The sequence below is a fragment of the Siniperca chuatsi genome, linkage group LG4 (genome assembly GCF_020085105.1).
Source record: "Siniperca chuatsi isolate FFG_IHB_CAS linkage group LG4, ASM2008510v1, whole genome shotgun sequence".
NCBI classification, from domain to species: Eukaryota; Metazoa; Chordata; class Actinopteri; order Centrarchiformes; family Sinipercidae; genus Siniperca; species Siniperca chuatsi.
In genome coordinates, this window is record NC_058045.1 from 26,542,021 (window position 1) to 26,568,197 (window position 26,177).

At 38.9% G+C, this 26,177-nt stretch overlaps 1 protein-coding gene across 2 annotated transcripts; it reads left to right on the forward strand.

Moving 5' to 3' along the window:
- The first annotated feature begins 10,256 nt into the window (after positions 1-10,256).
- On the forward strand, positions 10,257-25,562 carry meak7 (MTOR associated protein, eak-7 homolog). 2 transcript variants are annotated; one of them, XM_044192329.1, is made up of 9 exons: positions 10,257-10,411; positions 11,796-11,972; positions 12,527-12,793; positions 12,955-13,099; positions 13,220-13,431; positions 19,583-19,769; positions 21,623-21,741; positions 22,836-23,012; positions 23,526-25,562. In XM_044192329.1, exons 1-9 carry the CDS (start codon positions 10,301-10,303, stop codon positions 23,652-23,654), a joined length of 1,524 nt encoding a protein of 507 aa, XP_044048264.1. In that variant the 5' UTR covers positions 10,257-10,300; the 3' UTR covers positions 23,655-25,562. The 2 variants fall into 2 exon arrangements, with proteins under 2 accessions (XP_044048264.1, XP_044048266.1); XM_044192331.1 differs by lacking the exon at positions 10,257-10,411 and adding an exon at positions 10,423-10,529.
- The last annotated feature ends 615 nt before the right edge of the window (positions 25,563-26,177 follow it).

The window sequence follows — 26,177 nt, forward strand, 5'->3', positions numbered from 1 at the left end:
CAAAGCAAATGGGGGTGGGAGGTGGGGTGGGTCTCTTTTCAGATTCTTCCAGGCCATGTGAATAGGGAAGACGGAGCGACAGAGAGGGAATGTGATTGTGAATGGGTCAGTTCTCAGTGATCCTGTGTGCCAGCGCTGCACAGAGTTGGCACAGAGATGCCATTGTCAGAGATTAACGAGCTGAGGGCCACTTCATTCTCCCACCCCAAATGAGCATCTGTTTACAGAGTTTACTGAGTGCGTTTACACTCTACATACAAGCTGACAGTGGGGTGTCTATTTGCTGTGATGTCAGTCTGTTATTGGTTTTTTATCACTACTGATGATCAGCCCTTCTGAGTTATTGACCTCTCATATGAAAGATAACAGTACAGTTTGAATGATGTCGTCTTTATTGCAAAGTTAGGCTGGTATTATTTAATATCTTTCTTGTAATCAACAGATCTCATGACTAGAGACCATCTTGCGATGGGATTACACCAGCCGCAACGCCATATTGGTATGTAAGGTGCAATGGAACACATGACATGAGAGAAGTGAGTTTGGCGAAACAGGTGAACTGCCTAACTGTCCTTGCAGAGTCATTTTCCGATCTGAGTGGGGGGGGGTATTGCAGCCAGTAATAATTATGTGTAGCTTATGGCTGTAGTCTAATGGTCGTTCTCAACAGATGTTTTGCGCAAAATACTATGTTAGTATGTGTAGACTATGTAAGATGCATCGTGTTAGTTGTTATAATAAAGATTGAATGTTATCTAGATTGCGCTGGATCGCTGTATGCTACAGCCATGTTTAGTTTTTTGTCTGCCTGGATCTTGTCATCTTGGCAAAGCTAATTCTGCGACTTAAAACAAATGTGGGCCAGGGGCGTAAAGTGGAGCGGCCAGTGGCCCCTGCCCCTACTTCCTACCCCCCTAAAAGGTGCCTTTGCTTGGACCACACCCACCTTTGAACTCGGCCTTCATTTTGATCTCAACTACAGACCTGTAAAGTTTCATGCTGCATCTTGCACGGTTGTGACTCTATCGCTTTGACAAAATCTGTTGACAGACAGACAGACATATAACTCGAATTCTTCTCTAGGACAAGTGCAGTGAGATAACTTCTGTTATGACTAGGCGCTATATAAATAAAATTGAATTGAACTGAATTGAATATATAACACACAGGACCACATTTTGCCATGATGACACACAGACACACACACACACATACACACAGACTCACAAGGTGAAAACAATACCAGTCATGCTGTCGCGGCTGATAAATATACCAAAGGCCTTAATTTCTAAATACAGAGTATGGCAAATTCAAACTTGTGTTTCTGGGAGTTCAAACTGGGCAAGATGAATGGGAGTTTGCAATTTGGACAACAGTGTTCTAAGCTAGGCTCAGGTGATCACACTTACACACTTACTGTACATGTATAAACTTGTTATCCTCATTGTAATGTAGCCTATACATTGAAACTAAATCTAATATTATACACTACACTAACTCTGTTCATTTTCATTTATATATATTTATTGATTTTTACTGTGACAAGATCTGTGACATCAATGCCACAGGTAAATGATCAAATTACCAGCTAAAACTAGCTAGACCCGCTAATGGAAGTTCATATCTTTGAAAACGGAGCAAATTTACATGAAGGCATTATTTTAATTAATGACAAAATGACCACATTCTTGAAATCTAAACATTTAATTTCTCACCGAAAAACTATTTGAAAATTATATTTTAAGCTTGTGGGTTTGGTCCATGTCCTCCGCCATCACTGCTGGTTGAGATTAAATATATGCTGAGATACTTGTCTAATTTGTCTAAGGTCATGCAAGTCAGGGTTTAGCAAGAATACTTCCAGGCATTTGGACTGTTCTCGGCTACGTAAATGTGGACTTCGAATTGGAAAAGTACTTGGCCGATGACTGAAGACCAACAATGCATTAGCCTGTTTCTCAATACTTTCAAACAGGATGAAATACTGCGTTTGTTGGAGACTATTTTCAGTGGTAGATTACTGTAATCCACAATTGGTGCTCTAGTGAGTATTTTTGGCAGCAGGATGGTGTATGTGGGACTGAGTAATAAAACTACAGTGTGTGTGCTCAAGAAACATGTCACCCAGTGCAACAGTGTTGCTCACTGATGTGTTTTTAATAGTTTTTGGATGACAATGGAGCTCTGTGGCTCAGAGGAAGAAGATACATCAGGCTTACACACACAGTACTGGTTAGTGGGATCAATTCATTGATGGTTTTGGTCTTTTCATGAGAATTAGCCAGATTTTAGAGAATTTTTAATAGTCGTAGAATCAGTAGTAGAGATACAAGGAATCATCATGTAAGAATAAGCGGTATTATTCAGGTTTGAGAGTTTCAGATGATTTAAATCTAACCCTAAATGCCAAATGATTTCTATAGAATTTCTTGTCATAGAAAAGTAAAATAAAAATAAAATTACCAGTTCATTTACCTGCAATTTAGCTGTACTGAAATGCAACCCTCTACTGCATACAGTGCACTGTATGTTTTGGATTTCTGTAGTCTTTTTTATTTATATATTATATATTTTTATCATAATTATTTCCATCACTTTGTATATTTGACATTCTATAGAAAATCTAAATGATTTCATTCTGTTTCTTTTTCATTGTCATTTTTCAAGGATGTCAGTGAAGCAAATGCTGTCTCATAATGTCTGGCCTATAGATCAGCCCCAGAACGAGCCCTTGTAATGTGACTATACTGATGTGTTTCCTCTTCTTTCTGTCTCAGCATTTCTAGAATACCTCTGTTAGCGGTTGACTTTGGGGCTAAGTATGATTAAACTGAAAATAAGCAGAAGTCCTGCATCTATATGTAAGGAAGTTGAAATATGCAGCTCACTTCTTGTTCCAAAGGTTATTTCAAAGACGGATGACCAATCTAGACTGAACAAAGGAAGCAATGTAAGGAGGAGAAAAGTCCATTTTATCCTCTGGGATTGTATTCATTACACTGTTTACTGATTCCGAGTGACTGACAAGGTGAACTGGTCAAAGTCTGGTTGTATCAGCTGTACTAAGTCCCAGATGGTCCCTGATTTAATAATTCACAAATATAGAAGCGTGTAGCTGTGTGCATGTGACGTGATGTTAATATAAGTTGTTTTACCATGAGTTGAGTTTTGTTCAGTTATGCCAAGTTAACTATTATCTGTTTTTTTTTTTTGTTTGTGCATATTTTTGGTTACATGTAGCATGGTGCCACTTTTTGTAATCAAAACACCTTTTGTTATACTTGGACAAAGTTTCTCGCGTCTGCTTCCTGCCACCTTCCTAGCCACTCTGGTCAGGCTTCCCAACACTGTAACATAGTGTATCATCATATATATCATGGTGTAGTGGATTCTATTGTAATGTTTCATACTATATGTATCATAATTGTTTTTCATATGGTACATATCATGTTATTTCATATCAGGTAGTTTATGGTATTGTGCAAATCATCATATTCTGGTGTATTATTTATTATATTGTGTTGGATCTTATCCCATTGTATTGTACTGCATTGCTTTGGAGTATATGGTACTGTCATACTTATAATTTGACATGTACTGTAGTAGTATACTGTACATATGCTTTATATGTATTATATACAGTATGTTGTTATATGACACAATATCAAAGACCCTACAGCACATTTTCACATCCGCAATTTAAGTCAGGAGAATTATTTCTGTTACAAGTGTCTTCTTGTGAGCGTCACATGTCTGTGTCACTCTACCATCAGTCTACACAACAGCTCCACTCATCCTCATCTCAATGCTATACCTTAAGGCAACACATAGCTCCTTTCCTGCTCCCTTCTACATTTCTCCTCTTTGTCTGTCTGTCAGACCACAGCAATATCTTACGTAATTCTGCTTTCTGACCCCGTTTTTGCTGTCTCAAACAATTACTGTCCTTTTTTATCTTCATCTTTCTATTCATCTTTGCTCTCTCTCTCTCCAATTACTAATACATTGTGGACATCTATTTCCTGCTCAAGAGTCTACTCTCATTTTAATTAAACTATAACTCTCTGCTCTGCATGAGTGGCATCCATTAAAATAGTTATTCATTTATTGAACCTGCCCTATTGGTAGCCATAAGGTTACAGTGAAAGGTCAACTGCCTCTGTGCACGGACCTTTATAATAAAAATGAGAGTGGCTGTGCATATTAATGGCACTCTGAATGACTCCAAGACTAGTTTTTGTAATATCACTGTAAATCAAGGCATGGGTCAACTGGAGAGCTATCTAGGGAATCAGGCACTGATCTATAAGCTATGGCTACATCGGTTTGATTCATGATGTTAGGCCTGTTGTATTGTGAAGGGAACTCAAACTGGATACACACAAACACATTTGATCTAAATGTGTAAATATGTAATCCAACAGCACTTCAATTTGATTTAGATCATTTCAGCAGAATCTTTCTTACTTACGTTCAGCAACTTTATCCTCAAACAGCAATAGCTCAGCATGTACTGTAAAATGTCAAAGCAGACACGCAGTGAGCCTTTCTCACGGCAGACATTTTGAGTTAAGGAACAGTTTCAATTTCCCCAGACTCAGCCATAATAGAGGATGTGATGTGACAGTTCTGATGCAGGCAATAAATAGTGGTAGAAGAAGTATTGAGTATCTTTTAGCAAAAGTAGCAATAACTAAATGTAAAAATATTCCAATATTCCAAGTGAAAGTCATGCATTCATCATTTTACCCAAGTAGTACAGAAATATTATTAACAAAATGTATAAAAGTACTCATTATGCAGCAGAATGCCCCCTGGCAGTGTTATACTATTGTGTATGATATTGGATTATGATAACTGATATATTCATGTGTGAGCAGCATTTTAATATTGTAGCTGGGTGGGGTGAAGCTCATTATATACTACAGTTAAAACTACTGGGTAGCTCATTTATAAATCGAATTATTAAAGCAATAGTTCAACATTTTGGGAAATACACTAAATCGCATAGTGGCGGAGAGTTAGATAAGAAGATTGATACTACTCTCATGTCTCTCCGTTCAGTATAAGGCTACGGTTAGCTAAACTTAGCACAAGACCGGAAGCAAGGGGAAACAGTAGCCTGTCCAAAGGAAACAGAATACACCGACCTGCTTCTCTAAAGCTCACAAATTAACACATTATATCTTGTTTAATCTGTACAAAAACCGAAGTGTAAAAACAATAATTTACTGGGCTCTGAGCAGTTGCCAGGCAACCTGTAAAACCCCAACATGTTGTTTTTACAATTCTGTTTTTGTACGGATTAAACAATATAGAGTGTTAATTAGTTAACTTAAGAAGTGCTGGTAGGTGTATTTTGTTACCTTTGGACAAAGCCAGGCTAGCTGTTTCCCCCTGCTTCCAGTCTTTATGCTAAGCTAAGCTAAACGGCTGCTGGCCGTAGCTTCATATTTGCATACATAGATACATGATGCTGCTGTTTGTAGTCTGGTAGTGTAATATTGTACAAAACAAGGGGATGGCACATTTCTAGAATAATGTATTCTCCATTTCCAAACACTATTCATCAGTGTTTCTATTTGTCAGACATGCAAATTCACAGAACAAATCTGAACAAGGGTGAACACTTATTCACAGAACTGAAGCGTAATATAATAATATGACAGTACCTTCAACATAGAAGGAACAGCAGGTGTTACTAATAACATTAATGATGGCTCTGGTCCAGTGGATTACTTTTCACAATACCAGGACCCTGTAACTGACACACCTAAGTGTTATGTTATTAGTTACACCTGTGATTAAAACTGCCTGCCGTGAGAAAGGTCTCTTGGCTTTCCTGCCTCAAATTGATGCAATGTGGTGCATCATTATTAGAGCCCTAATCTGATACCATTTTTGCATTTTCAGGCACTACTCTTATTTGTATGTTTGTTAAAATGTGCGTGAGGCATTACTTTGTCTACTCCTGTCCCTCATGTGTGTACTGGGGCTGCTTTCTGCAACAGGTCTGTTTCACAAGGTTGTGCTTTACAGTCAAACTGACAAGCAGAAATCCTAACACCCACATGAAAGATGTGATGACATCCTGGATTATTTTAACAAATGAATCAGCGGCTGTCACAGAGACCAGAATGAGGAAGCTGTTTTTCACTGCAGCTGACAGAAAGAGATATGATTTTTAATACATGTGTATGTATGTACTGTATATGTATGTGTGTGTTTGCTTGCTTGTTTTAGGTTAACTGCATGGTTGGTCACTCTCAGGAAAGTATTTCCGTTAAACTGCCTTGTGCAGTTTTACAAGGATGATTCCACAAAAGGTTAAGTTCCATGTGGCCAATAATTTTCCCACATGAACACATGAAGAAACTTCTACCTACAGAGAAAATGTATTTTATTTGATTGTCATCTACCTAGACCCCACATGACAATAAGTGACATTTTTATTACAGCATTTCAAAGATGAAGCTCAGCTGCAGCCTGAGGTGGTACATGCACATGCACAAGTAGCCAGGTTTTCTGTAAAACAAAAAACAAAAATGGTCTTAGACTCAGAGGAGTGTCCGCCTTATTGAAATCCTTCAGTACACACATGCAAAGCACTTAGCCCTAAGAGAAGAATGTATATAGGAACTCATTGGTTTTGTTGTTTTACTGTGAAACACACAGTTCCCCTTGTGACAGGCCTCATATGCCATTTATATCAAACCCTCAACAGAATAATGCTTTAGGCTGGGATTGTGTTTACATGTGTCTTTCTTTGCAGAAACTCTTTTTAAAAATGAATGAAAATGGAATGGGGTCATGTTCTTGATCTTTGCCTCTGGACTGAGAATACAAACAAAATAATACAGAAAGTACAAGCGACTACAATTACATGTGGCAAGCAAACGCAGAATAGCTTTTCTTGAAATGGATATGCAAGAACACTTTGAAGTAGGGTGACAATTTCCATCAAAGTGAATGTGTGGTGTGTGGCTTTTTTTTTCTGAACTTTGTATTCAAATGGTGGATTTCCTGTGCAGTCACTCAGTAGTCAAACTTTTACCATATAGGGATGCAACTTTAAGGAGGGTTAGTGGGCAAAGGGAAGAGAAAAGAAGAACCAACAAGACTCACTTCTCAAGTCTCAACTTGTTGACAGTTGAATCAGTATAGAGGAGTGAGCACATTTCAGTTGACAGTTCATAGTTATCAAGCCAAGTTTCTCTTTTTTATAGGAAGGTGTGCATATACACAGTCATACAGCATATCAGTGAACCATGTGTATTGCCTGGTTCTGCCTGTACCTGCTCGAAACACCAATGAGGCAAAAGAAACAGAGCAAGAGGGAGCGAAAAAAGCAAAGAGAAGGAGATAGATAGCGCCTGGTCTAAACTGTGAACTGCTCTGATTACAGGTTTTGCAACATAAGGAAGATCTTTTCTATCATGTTCCACTTTCATCTCTAAATGGGGGAACTGTTGCCTTTTTCCCCCAGATCTAGTCTTCTCCATCACTTGCTCTGTCAATAAATATTGTTACACACTTCCAGTGATCTCTCCTTATGGAGTTGCTTACCTGGCGGTTGTTGTGTAGCGACAAAATATAAAACGATTGCCAGTGTTATACCTTTGTTGTAAAAGTTGTTAAATCATTATCTCATAGTATTATAAACTGCTGTGCTTTTATTATAGTGTTTGGGCGACTGATAAGCGGTCACATTTATGGCCACTATTCAGAAAAGGAACAGTGTCACTTTAAGCTAGTTTCTCAGTAGTAACCCAGTTAGTTATATATTATCAATCCTACATTTTGGCATAAGCCATTTAAGGTAAATGGACTGTACTTGTATAGCACCTTTCTAGTCTTCTGACCACTCAAAGCGCTTCACACACTACATATCGCATTCACCCCATTTACACACTGATGGCAGAACTGCTCATCAGTACAAAGAAACTAATTAATCATTCACACACACACTCGGGAGCAATTTGGGGTTCAGTGTCTTGCCCAAGGACACTTCGACTTGTGGACTGAGGGAAGCCGCCGACCTTCCGATTGGTGGACGACCCACTCTACCACTAAGCCACAGCTGCCCTCAAGGTCAATATGAGTTTATAAAGAAAGTGTACGAACTTGTTTGATTCTACTGTGACTTGCAGATACATTTGGACTCACCTTCTCAGTTTCAACAGGTTGGAATGGAACAAAAAAAGTGGCGTTTAAGTGTCTTATATTGAATCTCTCTCCAACAACTGATCTTGTTTACATAAATGATGTGTTTTTAATCAAACCAAGAGCAAATATTTTGCTTGTGCATGATCATGATTATGCAACAAATCATATTAAGTCCTTTCAAAATACTACCAATAGGCCTATGTACCAAACAGCACTTTTTAACTCTGTGCTCTTTGTATGTAACAAGACAAACCTAGAATTCACCAAAAGTATAACACACTGCACCTGCACATCGTGCATCATGTTGCACTCTTAAGGATTTTGGTTATACTGAGTAGCATTGGCACAAAGGTTTTTGTCATTTACCTATATCCTGTGTGTTTACATGATGACCTGATAGGAATTAAATGCTTCAGTGCCTGCTGCGCTCTTCAGATGTCTCAGCTTGCAGTAGTGGAAGAAGTATTCAGATCCTTTACTTAAGTAAAAGTACTTATACCACACTGTGAAAATACTCCACTACATACTTAAGTAAAAGTATGTAAGTATTATTGGCAAAATTTACACAACGTATCAAAAGTAAAAGTACTCATTGTGCAGTGAAATGTTCCCTGTCACTGTTTTCCTACTATATCTGATGTTTCTGGATTAATATTAATGCTGCATTTGTATGTTGCATTTTACTGCTGCAGATGTTTAAGGTTGAGCTCATTTTAACTACTTTATATACTGTTGGGTAGTTTAATCTACAGCAATGCATCATGGTCTATAAGATCATCACTTTTGTAGCGTCGCTGTCCTGTGAGAACCACGTATCTTTAAAAAGTCAACTTTTCTTGAGCTCAGAAAACAGCCTGTTTTCAGTTTTGTGATGGTGCATTTTCCAGCTGATCCAAAAAAAAAAAAAAAAAAAAAAAGTTTATTTAGTTTAAGATGCGGGAGAGTTTTCTCAACCCATAAAGAAACACTTCAGTCCCTCAGTTTATCAGACAGAAACATTCACACCCAAATTCACCAAAAACAGATAGAGAGATACATGGCTTTCACTGGACATGAAGGGTATGAAAAATTGTAATCTGAAAAGCAACTTGTAATTAAAGCTGTCAGACAAATGTAGTGGATTAAAAAGTACAAAATTTGCCTCTGAGATGTAGTGGAGTGGAAGTATAAAGCTGCATAAAATAGAAATACTCAAGTAAAGTACAAGTACTTTGAATTTGTACTTAAGTACAGTATTTGAGTAAATGCACTTAGTTACATTCCACCGCTGTCAGCTTGTAGCGCTGGAGAGTTGGAGACTCTGAAAGAACAAGTAGCCCTGGGCTAAACTACAGGTATTGTTCTAAAGATAAGTATAACAGGGTTATCATACATACAGTAGGAACAGGGAGAAAACTTTATAATTTTGGTGATTCAGCACTGATAAAACTGATACATTTGACTCCCTATTTGTAGGGTCTAGACTAGCAGTTACTTTAGGTAGGGGGCAAAAAGCTACCTTCCCTGCTAAATTCAAAGGGGACAAGGTTAACTTCATTCATTCATTCAGAATTATGACCCACTTATCAGCTTTGGTTAGTAATTGCACTGCAGAAGACTTTTCTAGCTATGTGGTTCATATTTTGCTGCACAATGATTCATCATTGGTATCCTGTTTACACCAGTCTGTTTACTTGACGTGTGCAGATGGCTGCACGTCACCCACACATTCAGCTGTGCCGACGTGGGTGCATCCACTGTCCTACAAGACTTCATTACAATGCAACACACCCAGCTCAGTGCACTCACAGTCAGTCTCATGCCCTTAAAAGGCGTTTTTCAACTGCCTGCCGTTTCCTCAAAGGGCTCTGTCTCTCTTCGGTTACTCCTGTGCAGACTCTACTGGTGAAAGACGGGATAGGACTATGAAATTACAGTTTCTACTCATGTTAGTGTACATTACGAGGTTTTTGTGTAAGCTTACACGTAGTTTAGTTTGCATATATATATATATATATATATATATATATATATGTGTGTGTTTTTGCATGTGAAATCTGTTATGGGATAAGATATATAATAAGGGAAGATAACATCAGTGATGTCATCAGACCCGGACTCACAATCTGTTTGGATTTATGTTCTGGGAAACTATATGACTGTGATGATGACAAAAAGAGGAAGAGTCAGTGCAGGAGTAACCACTAACGCTTCCTTACCGATTATCCCCGCCCCCCGACATCATGGACCAGTCACAATGAAGCAGGTGAACATTTGGCTCATTTCATTGGCTACAATAAGTGTCATCTGTATTAGCACCAGGAAGTTTACATTTCGCTGTCATTAGATGCACGGTGGAAAGCTTAGCTGTTGTTCTTTAAAAGGTTAGCGGCACACAGACACATTTAGAGTTAGGTTAAGTTTGAAGTTGCCTAGCTTTGAGAACACCATGCATGTCATGTATCCTCCCAAAGTTTTTCATATACAGCCATATGCGCAGGGGATACAAATGAAATAACGCGGTGCTAGCTAGCGTTAGCTAATCATTCGAGGTCCAAGACAAAAACATTTCTGTTATTTCACCATGTACACATCGGCAACGTTAGGCTAGCTGTATTATTAAATACTTAATACTTATAGATTATTAGCAAACGTCTTCATCGCATAGAATATGAATACAGACCTTTAACAAAACAGGGAGCAGCAACACTTGGAAAAATATCATTTAACACATTAAATTTAACACTGCGCAGTAGTTTATGTTCTGTTGTTCTACGTTACCTCCGTATCTTTTGGTCGTGAAAGGCTGAAAGTTGTTATTTTACTGCACTGGAAGTCGGATGGCTGAATTTAAGTTTTACCATAACGTTACAGTTTTGTATTGCTTTATTAGTAAATTATTCGTATAGTATTTTGGTTATGGGTCAGCCCTAGAATAGAGTTGAGATACATCATTACTTTAATATTACACAGTTCAGGCAGTTAAGATGAAGCGCATAGACAGTGAAACAAATGCTGAAGCTGCTCCCTAGATCATTGGTTCCCAATCTGGGGTTTGGGGCCCCCCTTCAGGGGGTCGCAAGAATTAAGAATAGAAAGAGACATTTCTTACACAAAATAATGAAAAAAATGATTAATTGATTAACAATATATTTTCTTGTCAAATAATGACAGCCTTTCTCTCTTCAGCCTATAAAAGTCTAACAGTTGGAGACCAGTAGGTATTGCTTCATTTTAAGGGCTCATATGCCAAAAAGGGTTGTATATTGAATAAGGAATCATTTCAATAAGGAGGACAGGACATTTTGAAAACTTTGATTTCTGTAATTGCTAAATTCAGTTGGAACTAATATGATTGGAATATGTAAAACGTGTGTGAGCCTACAAAGTCAGTCGTTAATTGAGTGTGAAACTCAAACTGATTCACGATATCTTTATTTTAAGTCCTGACAATGTGACTTACATTATAAGTAGCCAGCTCTGTTATTTACATATATACAAATACGATATATGAATATACCGTCTGAAATCAATATAGCACAATATGTATTTTTGTTTTAGGGTGGATTTTTCCTTTAATTGTAGCCCGCTGTATGTAAACATAATGACTCTGGTGTGTGTGTCCTGCCATGCTATGTGTTGGACTGTAGAGCAACATGGGTAACACAGAGAGTGTGGTGGTGCAGAAGCGGCTGGCCCGCTTCCGCCCTGAGGAGCGGCCTGTGGTTGAGGGGGTCTTCGACAGGCTCCAGGGCGGTGCTGGGGGCCCTTCAGGAGCCCCAGGGAAAACACCAGCAGGGAAGACTCTAACACTTGAGATGCTGCAGGTGTGACTGTTAAAGCAGTAAATAGACTGTATAATTAGTGCATGTAGGTGTCATTCCAACAGTTTAGCAGGAACAAAGACGTAAGATTACAACTCAATGCATAACCAGATGAAACTGTTCTCCGGTAAAAACAAGATCTATTGATTTAGAAGAGTTTCTTGTTTCTTGTCTTTATAAAGTCTGAAAATTACTGTAAAATGTCATAAATGCAGTTCCTAGAGATCTTGTTTAGTCTCCGTTAAATGACTTCTGTGTTTTTGCATTGCATGTTTACTCAGAGATGTACAGTACATATTTGGACCTCATTTCCCTTTACATTTACTTTCCAGTTATTCTTCTTTCTAATTTAGTGTAGTATTACAGATTCCTAAAATACTATACCTGCAGTAGGTATACACGCTCAGAAATATGCTTTGTTTCTTTGACTATATTTTGTTCCACTGAGCAAATGTCATTACTATCCAATGTAGTGTATCAGTGCATCTGTCAGGAAAAGGTAGTTTCTGCTAGTGTGTTGTCTGAATATAATCAACCCCTCCTTTTGTCTCTCCCAGTCTTCAATGGGCAGCCTGGCCCCAGACTCCATTGTAAAGAGGGTCTACCAGTGCATGTGTAGTATCGACCCTGGACTGGCAGCACCCGCAGCCTCTGGGAAGACCAGAACCTCTGCTGTCTCAGGGGTAGGACGAGAGCAATTGGTCATCTTCCTAGCAGACACCCTGCGAGGCACTGCAGAAGAACGGGCTCCTCTCATCATGGCCATGTCCCAGAATGGAGCAGGAGGAGCAGCAATGGTTGTCACATGTGAGCAGGTAGCAGAGGTGAGTAGAGGGTGTAATTAAATAGGAAATAATGTGTCAATTTCTGTGGTATTTCTCTTCTTATCTACTTTTTCTTTCGACACAACCCTACCTTTTCACTCTTCTGCCTCCGTCCTTCCCTACTGACACCATACTCTGGCCCTTTTTCCCTTTCTCCATAGTTCCTACAGGACCTGATTTCTGCTGTAGTTCAGATTCTGGTCCACAGAGGGCGTCTGCAGGGCTGGAAACCAGAGAGAATGGGTGATTGCTCCCTGGGTGTCAAACTCCTGGCAGAGCAGATGTGTTCTGAACTCAAACCCTCAGGTAAATGTGTGATTTGAAGGTTTCTGAATGTATTAACGGTAAGGAAATGTGACTGTTGACAACCCCCCCCCCAATTTGCTCTGCTCTCCTCTCCCCTCCTCACGCTGTTTCACTCCTCAGATCAGAGAGGTTGTGATGTTTCCTGTCTGGAGGACTGGATCTTCAGGGTCTCCCAGGTATCGTTGTACCTGGAGATGCTGGTAGCTGAGGGCCTAAATGTGTCCCTGAGTGGTCGGCCAGCCCCCACCCTGCTGCCCCCCTGCAGGGAGACGCCCTGGAAGGAGCTGAGGTGTCTGCTGGACCTTCTCACCCTCATGTTTCTGGCACCACAGGTCAGAATAAAAATGTATACAGCATCAGTTTAAAAAATTTGAATTTTAGACATTTTCTATATCGCCACCATCAGGAGCATTGTCCTCATGTTTCAGTATACATTATTTGGGGATAGAACAGACTGCTATGCAAAGAAGAAAGGAAAAAAGAAAGATAGACAAATAAAGAAATGAAGAAGGAAAAAAGAAATAAAAATGAAAAACAGTCAGAAAGAAAGAAGGAAGAAAAAATACCAGCAATACCAAAAGGCTTCCAGCCCACTATTCTCAGTTCTCTAATAATATCATACCCTACCCTAACCATATTACTGATATAAAAAGCATCAAATATACCACTACCTCATATAGCCTTCATGGTTTTATAGACACACCAATACTCATCGATACTGAGTAGATATTTAGGTGCTCCGCTAACATTCTTTATATGAAAAAGTGTTTAATATTTGATTTTATTGAAAGCATCTTAGAAGCATATGCCATCGATTCTCAGTGGTACGTCACTATTGATTATTGTTATGCCGCTGCTGCTCTACTGACTTAAGGCACTTATAAACATCATGCCACTCATGTTCCACTGACATACAGTGATCCTTATTGGCATACTGCTGCTGACTATGGTATGTTGCTGCTATGTGTCACTTCTAAATGGTGTGCAACTCATGTTCCACTGGCAGATTGATAGTGGTATGTCTCTGTAGCATATGGCATATAGCACACAATAACGGTATGACGCATGTACCACTTCCCACCAGTACATGACGACATACCATATGCCACACCATATGTGTCGCCCCCACAAACACAGCCCCCTCTATTGTTCTAATCTTTACCCAAGGGCTTTTGCTGCCTAAACCTAACCACACATAGGACTCAGGATGTGAACTGCAGTCCCATTTAGTCAATTACACTATCAATTGTTCACTGTTGATTTTATCCAATATCGCTGTATTTCACTATATATCACTTCAGTATATCACTGAACTCGGGTAAACGTACTTACTGCTGATTGCGTGCTCACCAGAAATATTTCAAGGAGAAAAGGGAGAACTTGTCTCTGAACTCTGGACATATCCAGCCTCACTCTCTCGCCCAACCGCCAAGGCGAACCAGAAGCTCTGCCAAAGACATTATCGTCCACCCTTAATAGATTAATTAACAGATAGAACTTATTTAGTTACTTAATGCAGTAACTTTAGCTATATGCTAACTCACCTCATTCTTGGCAGCTGACAACGCTATTTTAAATTGGAATAGCTGCTTAGCTGGTGGGATTTCAGCTGCGACAGATGAAAGATAAATTGACTAGAAATAGATTACATATTAATTTTCATTCCACAACCCATAAGGATGTTTAATTTGTTAAAGATCTACTACTAGCTGTGATGTTTACAGGAGGTCCTGCTAGCATGTCTTGGCTCCATCGGCGCTTGTCTACATAGAAAGGTGAACCATAGAATATATACACGTAGATACAACATCCGACTTGTGAGATGCGTCTCTGACGCCGCCATATTGCTGCGAGGTTCTGGCCAGTTCAAATAGTAGAAAGTGCCAGATTTTTGTGCTGCTTTTGGAATTTCTAATGAAACAAATGCCAAAACCAAGCAACAGGGAATAACATTTCACACGTGCAAGGCTCACAAGAAAACCGTGAAAGAGAATCGGAAAGATGCCACCTCCCTTGCTGAAATTATTTTGTTTTTGGGAAAGCAAAGGGATAGCCTTTAGAGCACACAATGAGAGTGAAGGCTCAAGCAACCGTGGGAACTTTTTGGAAATGTGCTTCCTTGCCAAGCGAGATGCGTCATTTTGTATGATACAGCAGACATCATGTACTCTCACAAGCCATGACACCCAAAATGAGTTAATACAAATAGCTTCTGGTGTGGTGCGGAAGGAAATCATCAAAGAGATTGAGGGGAATTTTTTTTACTCTCATGGTTGACGAAGCTTGAAGCTTCAAGTCTGAACCACACGCACAATATGGAAATACAAGAGCGTTTCCTTGGATTTGTTGACTGCTCTGAAAGGTATGATGCAGAAGCAATATACGGTCAAATTAAAAAGTTCTGACTCAACATGAAATTTCCAACCTTCCTGTGGTTGCGCAGTGTTATGACGGTGCTGCCGTCATGGCTGGGAACATTAACGGAGTGCAGCAAAGGGGACCACCCTGGGGCCATCTATATCCATTGTATGGCACCACACAAACTAAATCTGGTATTAATTGAGGCTTGCAAAGTCAACCGGATAGCCTCTTTTTTTCAGTGTCATGGAAAGTCTATACACCTTTTTTGGCCAACCTGGATCTCACCATGCCTTCCTATAGATGCAGAAACAGCTGGGAGTGAAAGTGGACCTGTCTGCCTTGAGTGACACACGATGGGTCTGTAGATGGCATAACGTGTCAGCTGTGAGAAAATCTTTGAAGCCCATGATGACCACTCTTGCTGAGTTTTCTGTGCCCCCCTTCAGGCTTCAGGTCTGCTTTACAGCGTGGGAAGACTACAATTCTGCTTGTGCTTGATTGTGCTCTTCCATGTCCTAAAGATCATCCATGTTGCATCTCAGGCTCTCCAGAAAACAGATACAACACTTCGTAAAGCCTCTAGTGTTCTCCAAGCCATCATGCAGGGGCTTGGAGAAATGAGAAATAATTGAGAAGAGATATGGCATTTCTGTCACAGAAGAGGAGCCCTGACACAAGCGCCCTGCATGGAAGCCAGCCACGTTCATTTCTGCACTTGTGGAGAGCATGCTGGGGCAAAGGGAGTATCCAGCCTCTGGTTCAGAGAGCCCCAAGGACAGATGAGCTAAGCACCTCTTCTATCCGGTTATTGATACTCTTGTTGAAGCATGCCACAAACGGTTCCCAAAGGAAGCAATGCAAATTACAAAAAGTGTAGATGCTGTGTCTATAAATTAGTCCTGCAGAGAGTTCAGGGGGCTGAATTTTGTACTTTTATGGATTTGCTCTGACTTTATTTGTTTATTGTGTCCAGTCTGTAAAAGGGTGTCTAGCCTAAGATTACAGTACAGTATATCAGGGACCGGATAGTGTGAGGGACATTCATTTTTGGTCATTTGGGGCCGAATGGTTGACCCTGAACTGTGAAAGAAAAAAATAAAATACTATTTTGTAACTCATATGCTACTGCTATGTCTTTTGTCAGTCGAATCAGCTCTGTCAGACAAAGGAAATTCTTCCGATAGGTATCACAAATGGTTTGTTACATTACAGAGTAATGGCCTTCTGTTGAAATAACTAAAACCAGACAGGAGGGGGCACTAACAGGCTGGTGAATGATGACATAATGTTCATGTACATGTCTCCTGTCTGCAGCGAACATTTGAGGTCCTGCTGCCTAAAACCAAGAGAAAATTTAAAAAAAATGTATATTCTGCTGTTACATTACTTCTTTTCGTATAGTAGGCTACACTATATATGGGATATTAGGCATTTGGCACATATTTAACACAAATTTGCAGCTGAACCCCCTTCACCACTGTACACCTACTGAGTGATTTAACATTGTATATGTTGGTAAGTAACCATTACATGTGGATTATTATTATTATTATTATTTATAAAAATTCATAAATATAGTTTTTTGAATGTTCTTGTTATGATTTGTATTTCTGCTCATTCTATTTCAGTACCAACCAACATAGACTATCCTAGCGTACAATAATATGGGCTTACACTCGCATAGCTGTTCATTTCATGCTTGTTTTGTTTCGTGTCTGGTGTACTGTCTGCTAGATACTTATAACCTAGCCTTTGTGGTGGAAAAGCTATGATTATTTTCATTTTCAACTCGCTATGAATTATGTCTATAATGTGTTGGTAAAATAAAAAAGATTATAATAAGTACGGGTTTGAGATCCTCTGTCTACCAGCCACAGCTTATAGATGCACGCAAACACCCTATTCATTCATAGGAGATGTATGACTGTGATCCTCTTAAACAATCACAAAACAAACATCTCTGACTGGTAAAGGCAGAGTTGAATAAGGTTCATTGCAAGATGAGCTTTCCCATACCTGAGGTTCTAGCGCCACCTGTGTTCTCTTGCTTCACATTTTCACCCTTCCATGAGCACTATTTTCACCTTATATGTTTCTTGTTGCTGAGACATAAATCACAACCTCAGTGACTGAGATATTTAGACAGGTCCTTAACTGTAACCCAAGGGTTCTCTTTTCAACCCTTTTTTGCCATCTTGCTTCATCTGAAGTAATCTGATGTGAATGAGGAATGGTTCACATCAGCTTGTGAAGAGATGAGTGTCAGTATATTTTTCATGTGTTTTGTACAGAACAAGGCACAACTAGGAATATGACACTGAACAACAGTGACATAGCACCTGTATGATGGTGGACAGTGATATGTGCCAGTGGAACACAAGTGACAAGCCATTTATAAATTATGGTAGGCCAAGCTATTGAATTGTTTGGCCTATCATAATAAATTACACACAGCAGGACATGGGAGTGGTGTATGACAGTGGAACATGAGTAACATGCTAAATGCCATACCACTCAGAATTTATATATGCCACTAAAACAAGATGGTATACCATAAGCCACGTCGTGAACCTGTCCATCAGAATTCTCTCAATTCTCACACCTTGGACCAGACACAATCAGGGCTGTAATCATATAGTTATCTCTACTATTTGACCTGTTTCATTTTAAAACAGGAACTGACAGCACTGAGTCAGGTAGAATATGGCATGAACTAGAAACCCAGTAAATCAAGTGGCAAGAGGAGGAACAGGTTTTTCCATCATATTGTAAATGTTCAGTGGCAATGTGATAAGTTCCACCTGCCTTATTGTCATCTAGTTTTATTAACTTCAGACAAGTCACTATCATGCCCTCATTGACATCATAAACAGTAAACCTTTTGCTCTGCACATAATTAATCAAGTCATAATATGAATTTAATTATTATCAGATGGTAAATGAGTTTTATTGTTATTCATAGTTTTGACCTCTCAAAATTCACTATAACTATTATTTCCTTCCTTCCTTCCTGGCAAACAAATCAGCCCTCATAGTTTTCTCATTTCCTTGATGTAGTTAAGTCTGGCATTGGTACATTTAACTTTTAACTCAAACAAAGGTCCATGACATTTCCAGCATTTGTTTTTACATTTATAAAAGGAGCAACTTGCCACCATACTGTGTACTTTATTTCACAATAATGGCAAAGGCAAAGCATAGATTTCTTGGCTGTTGTACGTTTTTTTGCAGTTCACCTCCCTATCTAAAGTCACATCACCAGGAAGTTCTGTGCTATATAAAAGAAGCTGAGTTTGAGTTTGAGTCATTTTTACTTTTTAAGACCAGTTAAGCCGTCCACTGTTACTTTCAGTAGTCAAAAAGTTTAGAGTCACTGGATTGACTTCCTGTAATAGATCTTCATGTTAAGCAGGGCAGCATATGCATCAAATGGACACAGTGATCAAGCCATGATATTGTGTCTCAGGCTTCACTTTAGATGAACAGGTGCATATAAGCTTTGTTTTGTTTATGTTTTTTTGTCATATTTGGTTTTGTTTATTTATGTTTGTTAGCATTTATGTGAGGCTGTGTATATGTACCAACTGTTGGAGATGTTCTGGGATATTACCTGTAGTAGAAAAGGTTTCAGTCGTAGTCGTAGATATTACCTGTAGGCTGTCTATATATATATTTAAAGTAAAGTCGACTTATAAAGCACCTTTCTAGATCAGACATCGCTTCACAATAAAAGACAAAAGACAGATGTAAAAATTTGCATGAGTCCAATATAGTGTGTTGTAAGATCTTGATTAGTATGAATAATACATCATTTTGGTTCGCTGTTTGATTAATTTGTTTAAATAGTCACAAGGGATAGGTCATGTAAATGATCACATGAAAATATAAGTTATACATTGACTGATATTTATAGCTGTTAGACAACCACAGTTCATTCACACAGGTGTTTTCACTAATGCTGGCTAATTAGATGTCTCCTCTACCTGGAAGGAAGAGGAGACATGACAGAATACCTGGAAACACATGCAGAGCCTTCAAATCTCAAGCTTCGAATGCATTTATTGTATCACTATTAATATTTACACACACTGTCATTGTACAACTCTATGTTAATCTCTCCAGTTGCCAGACAGCTACAGCGCCCCCTGGAGACTTGTGTTTTCCACACGGCTGCATGGGGAGAGCTTCACCAGGATGGTGGCCGGCCTGACAAAGCGGGGGCCCACCCTGCTGCTTATAAAAGACACAAAGGGACATGTTTTTGGGGGCTTCGCCTCCCACGCCTGGGAGGTCAAACCTCAGTTCCAGGGTGAGAGAAGCACTTTCATGTTGTATGACTTTAGATGTAATTTGCTATTTGATGAATGCCATCTCTAGTTTATCAGCTGCCTTCACCAATTCTACAGGGAACACAGTAACATCAGCCTGCATGACTCACTCTCTCATGTTAGCAAGTAAACCAATGCTACACAGTTTGTAGTGTGTTTGAAATACTATGCTAGGTTCAAAATATAACATGTATCTCAATAAAAGTACAGTGTTATAGTATAGTTTTAGTTTTGATTATTATCATTATTGGTATAACTGATAACAAACAGTAGGATGAGCTTCCCATAACATAAACTATGGTTATAAAACAGCTAACCAGTGATAGCTTGATCTTGCAAGCTTGAGCTTGTAAGTTACAAAATTATATTAGCAACTAAAAGTGCACTTTCATACTTTTAATTAATGCATTTAAGTAATTATTACTCACTACTTGAGTGAATTGAAGGTCATAAAAAGTTAAAGATTAGTCTGGAATGTATTTTAAGGATCCTACAAATGCTAATACAGTGCGGCACGTGCTGTGTTTGCCACCATTTTGACATGACATCATATATGTGCTTTAGCCTTTAGCCTCTAGGGTTAAGAAAAATCTTGTCCATGCTTCTTACATGAAATTATGACTTGAGGTGTTATTGCATCAACGTATTTTTCCTTTAGACCTTTTTCACAGCAGACATTTTTTGCCTGTCGTACCAGGAAAAGCACACGTGTAAATAATGGTTCCAGTGGCCAGATTATCAGTGCAATGAAACTGGAATTTCTAAATGAAAGGCCATGATTAATGTTATCAGTTACACCTCTATTTGACATGTCAGAATGTCTGTCATGAAAGATTTCTATTGAGGTGGTGGAATTTCCAGATTTCCAACATTTCTATAGTTCTCTTATTGTGTGACATCACTAAAACTGATCTTCATACAAACAACAATATTATAGGAGATCAGAATTATACCTTAGGCCAGTGGTTCCCAAACATTTTTAAACCATGGTATCCCTCCATAATGATTTTTTTCATGGCACCCCACTTTTGGCCGGCGCAGGTTCGTTCAATCGTTTCAGACCGTGTTGTGGGCTGAGGTCAGCATTTCTTTGAGCTGTATTTAGAGTAAAATATTTCCGTTGCCTGCTGTGGTCCCAATTTCAGACTGCTGAAAACCAGGAAAATGCAGAATCAGAAAGTGGGTTGCTGTTATGTCTTTAGCTGCAGCGTAACTGCATATTTAGCAGGGTTTTTAATACTGTGATTGTATTACGTGTTTATTGCTTATATATTGTTTATTGTTTTTATGTGTTTGAAAACCTAACATAAAAATGTTCATTTTAATTGGGAAACCTATTGTAAAATGTAAACAACAAAAAAAAAGGAATTGAACAAATCTTGCAGCACCCTTGGGTCAGGGTGCTGCAGCACCCACCTTGGGAACCACTGCCTGAGGTATCAAGATTTACAGTTAAATTAAAATTTTTACAGCAGATGAACCATTTATTATTATTATTTATAAACTGTTGATTCTGTACCGCTGAATAAAGAACAGAGGTGATTTGTACAAATAACTTATACCACATGATGACAAAGCTTCATACAACTCAGTCACACAGGAGTGAAGAGTGTTGTCTCTGATAGAAAACGGTGAATTTAAGCTTCTAAATCCATAATGCTGTGATACAAACAGTACTATCATGTTGGTGTTGTACAGACCCCAGATCAAGACTAATATTAAAATACTGATAAAAGGACGAATTGAGGAAGTAATACTACTTGTTTGAATACTGTGGGCTGTCACTTGAATTTTCACTCAGATCTCCATAATTTGTATATATGTGTGTGTGCAGGTGACTCCAGATGCTTCCTGTTCACTGTGTTCCCCAAACTGAGAGTTTATACAGCAACAGGATACAACCAACACTTCATGTACCTCAACCAGAATCAGCAGACCATGCCCAACGGACTGGTGAGGCACTAGTTTAATAGAGGAGAACTTTATTTATGTTGTTCATGGCCTATAATAATTACATGGAGTTTAAAATAGAATTCCCCTAATTTAGCTCACTGAGTGTAAATATTGTTTTTCAGATATTGCCTGATAGGGTTGCATCATTATACAACGATTTCTGATTTAGGGGACAGAAACCTTCATTAAAAAATGCGTTACAGCCAACCAGTGACTGACCTGTCATGTTATAGATACGATACGGTGTTATTTATTACATATTTATTGTATAACATACACCAATTATCTTTGTCAGTGGTAGAACAGCAGTTCTAATAACCAGTGAACAAACAGGGTACTGTTTTGCCATGTGGTGTTGCAATAAACAGCTAAAAATGCTTAAAGCTGCACTAATCAATATTTTTTTTTATTAACAATGGATCAAATAACTATGTCTAATGTTATAGTGGTTGATTGTATTGACAAACTTGCACAGAATTATCACCCATGAGCAACTCTGCTCTCATCAGTGTCATTTCCAGCAGCAGCAGGCAGCTGTTTTCAGTAAAAAAGCTCTGATAAACCCACTGCACTCTACCCGCCCAGCACCAAACAGTAGACAGACACAGTTAGAGACTAGCTGGTGATTTTCTCAGGGGTTGGTGGAGACCAAAACAAAGCTAAAAGGAGTGTGAATGTTGAACACAAACACAAACTTTGTTTTCTAACACATTTGCCATAACAACTTTATAAGATGATAATATGTCAATTTTGTGTTTTCAGCTTATTCCGTTGCCCCCAAGTGGCCTTTAATGCAGTTTTAAAAGTGATTGGTATCATTCAGAAAATGTTAATCTCTTCTGATGTGGTATTACTATTGGTATTGCTTTTATCATCATCCTGAGATTCAATTTTAGTGTTCCACTAAAATGGCATCAGAATGGTCCCATTACCAAGTTTGATTTCACAAAATATTGGTAGGTGAATTCCAGAAATATTGTTCCCACTTTAGGATAGAACAAAAAAGACTTAAATAAAGGATGAGATTACTCTTATTACATGCTTGTCTTCATTTTTTCTGTGTCCCGTGGTGTATGTTTTCTGGCCTTCATTAGGGTATGGGCGGTCAGCATGGCTACTTTGGCCTGTGGCTGGACAGTGATTTTGGCTGTGGTCATAGCCGTGCACGGCCCAAGTGCACCACCTACGGCAGCCCTCAGCTCTCTGGAGAGGAGGACTTCACCCTGGACTCAATGGAAGTGTGGGCAGTCGGAAAACCCCCAGAACCAGAGGTACTTGCTCTTGTTTTTATTTTTACACACATTTACACTGGGAAGAACTCAGTCTTCAACTGTCCTACAGTGCAGACTCACAACAGTGTTGGAGTTTGTCCACAAAGATTGCAGTAAAATGCAGGGGCTAATGCATGCCTTTTTTGTAGTATACAGTCAGGAGTAACAGTACAAGTTTGTTTTTCAGGTGTTAATCTGTTTTTTTCCCAAATGTTAAATAATGGTGCATTCAAGTGCCACTTGAAAACTCCTGCTTAAGAGTGAGGGCAATACAAATAGAACTTGTCCCACACTAAAATCCATATTCAGTAGAGTTATAACAAAACCACCACCCATTTGTTTTTTTTAATTTAGGCAGAGGAGTGCATGCTTATTAGGCATGTAAGTAACTGTACCAACTGTACCACAAATAGACAACTTCATTTGCATTTCAGCTTTTTTACATTATACAGCTGTTTACTTTAGAAGATGAAAAATTAAACCCATGGTATTTCTGTATGTTTTGTGTTTCAGGGTGAGGAAGGGGGGGGCAAGAAGAGTATACTGGATGTGGATCCAGAGGTCCAGGCCATGATGGAGATAGCAGGGAAGACTTTGCATAGTCAGGGCCTCAGGGAGCCAGAGAAAGACCAGGAGGAGTGAGGGGCAACAGGGAGCTAGACCAAAACAATCTTACCTTATTGAGGCTCCCGGTCCACCTGGTACTGACGCAAGTTGGGATTTTATCATCTGACATAGCTGGATAACATTCACATCTGACTTTAAGTCATGTCTTCAACGTGCACAGTGATATCAGATTACTCACACTTAACTAACGCCTTTCATTCTGCTTGGACCCTTTAACACACAAACTGCTGCTTCTTTTAATGACAAGTGGCACTAAAGTCATCGTCATGTTTACACAGATCATGTTTAAGATGGCGTTGGCTATGGAAGATATTATCACAACATAAACCAGGCTAACAAAGCCTACCCAGGTCTAAAGGCAGCTTATTAGTAGTCTGTAAAATCTGATCTGACCCTTTCACACACAGCTGAAAGCCAACAGTGTGGAGGCTTCAAGCCAGCTTTTGTCTTCAGTGTGAAAGGGACCAATGTGTCATGGGTGTGTTCATACTTATTTCCACCAAGATACACTAGTGTTTGATAGAAGAAAACTTTTTTGAATGAATATTTGAGAAATATCACAGAAATATCTGTTAGAGAAGAGGCAGCGGAACCAGTCTCTTCACCAGCAGTAGCCTCAGTCGACCAGGATGCAATACATCCAGTACATCATCTCCATTGAAATCAATAACTGAAGTATTAGGTTGAGGAAAGGGAGCACAGTAACAGTAAGCTACGCCATTACTAATTGTGTATAATAGTAAAATGATACATGGAATTATCCTGAAGGTCTGGCTTCATAGTAGATCCTCTTAAACCCATTTTTAGAAAAGTATAATTGTGAATTGCTATGTGACAGATTATTTTATTGCTACAGTATTACAAAACCGTCAGGTTTAGGAGACATAATCTTACACAAGCCTGTTAATAGTCTCTATCTAGCTGGTCCATCTTGTGAGGCATTATCTTGAACATGTCAAGATCCTTCATAAGTGGTTTAACCATCTGAGAAGCTTAGGAGTTATTCAGGGAATTTCTACAATACAAGAGGATATATTGACTGTTTGTTTAAATACCAGGGATTCTAAATACTTCATCCCTCGTCAAACTGACAGCTGTGGATACACTACATGAATACAAGAGACAAAAGCTTCTTTGAACTACCCATTTATACAGACTGGATGCACCTCTGGATTTTTTTAATTTAATTTAATTTATTTATTTGATTGAGGTCAGTGGCTTGTCCATCCACATCATGACCCAGTCATTAGATGAGAGGTTGGACTGATTAACCCATCATGGCTTTTTTCTGGAGCAAAATGTACAACAGGTGAAACACAAATAGAGGAATTCCTGTAAAATGTATCATCATAATAGACCTGTATCGTACATGCAGATGTGATACTGCATTTGAAATCAACAGGTCTGTGGTAGAGCATGTAATGTACAAATAAAGTCACAAATTTGCAATATACTGAAGGAGCAAGCCAGTTTATCAGGGCCTGGATGTAACAGAATCTTGTATTCTAATACAGAGGTGATTCAGTATATCACCATATTTTGAACAGTTTTGACCAGTTGAAAATATTGTAAAATATCAGGTTAAGTGGCAATATTAGGTGTTAATGTCCTCAAACTCCAGTAAAAGAGCAGTTTTGATCTAGAAAGTGAATTTAAAAAATATGTACCTGTAGCACCAGGACAAATGATTACTAAGTCATTGGGACAACAACTCTAATGAATCAACAGACATGCAGTTGTATGGTCATTTTGTAACGTTGTGCAGTTAGAAACATGCTTATTGCCTCTTACAATAATTTCAATCATCATAGAATATAGTGTTTGAAATTGATGGAGGATATTCTGCGTGCATGTGTAGTGAATACATTATTGCAGGGTTGCTTGTATTAAAGTAAGAGGGTGTCTGGAGGGTGCACCTACTTTCACTTGTGTTTCTCAGTTGAGTAAACTGTTAGCTTCACTTTATATGTGCTTCCTTTAGGCAGTATTATTAGGAAACACTCCATAAACTTTGATTGTTATGGGGATGATACCCTCTTATACCAATCGATCAAGCCAGATGAAACTAATCAGTTAGCTAAACTTCAAGCATGCCTTAAGGACATAAAAACCTGGATGACCTGCAATTTTCTGATGTTAAACTCAGACAAAACTGAAGTTATTTTGCTTGGCCCCAAACACCTCCGAGACATGTTCTCTAAAGATATAGTTACTCTAGATGGCATTGCCCTGACCTCCAGCCCCATCGTAAGGAATCTCCGTGTTATCTTTGATCAGGATTTGTCCTTTAACTCTCACATAAAACAAACTTCAAGGACTGCCTTTTTTCACCTACAAAACATTGCATTGCTACTTGTGGTTTCTAGAGTCTCCAAAAAGTAGAATGGGAGCCAGAGCCTTCAGCTATCAAGCTCCTCTCCTGTGGAATCAGGTCCCAGTTTGGGTTCGGGAGGCAGACACCATCTCCACATTTAACAGTAGACTTAAGACTTTACTCTTTGATAAAGCTTATAGTTAGAGCTGGCTTGAGTGAGTCTT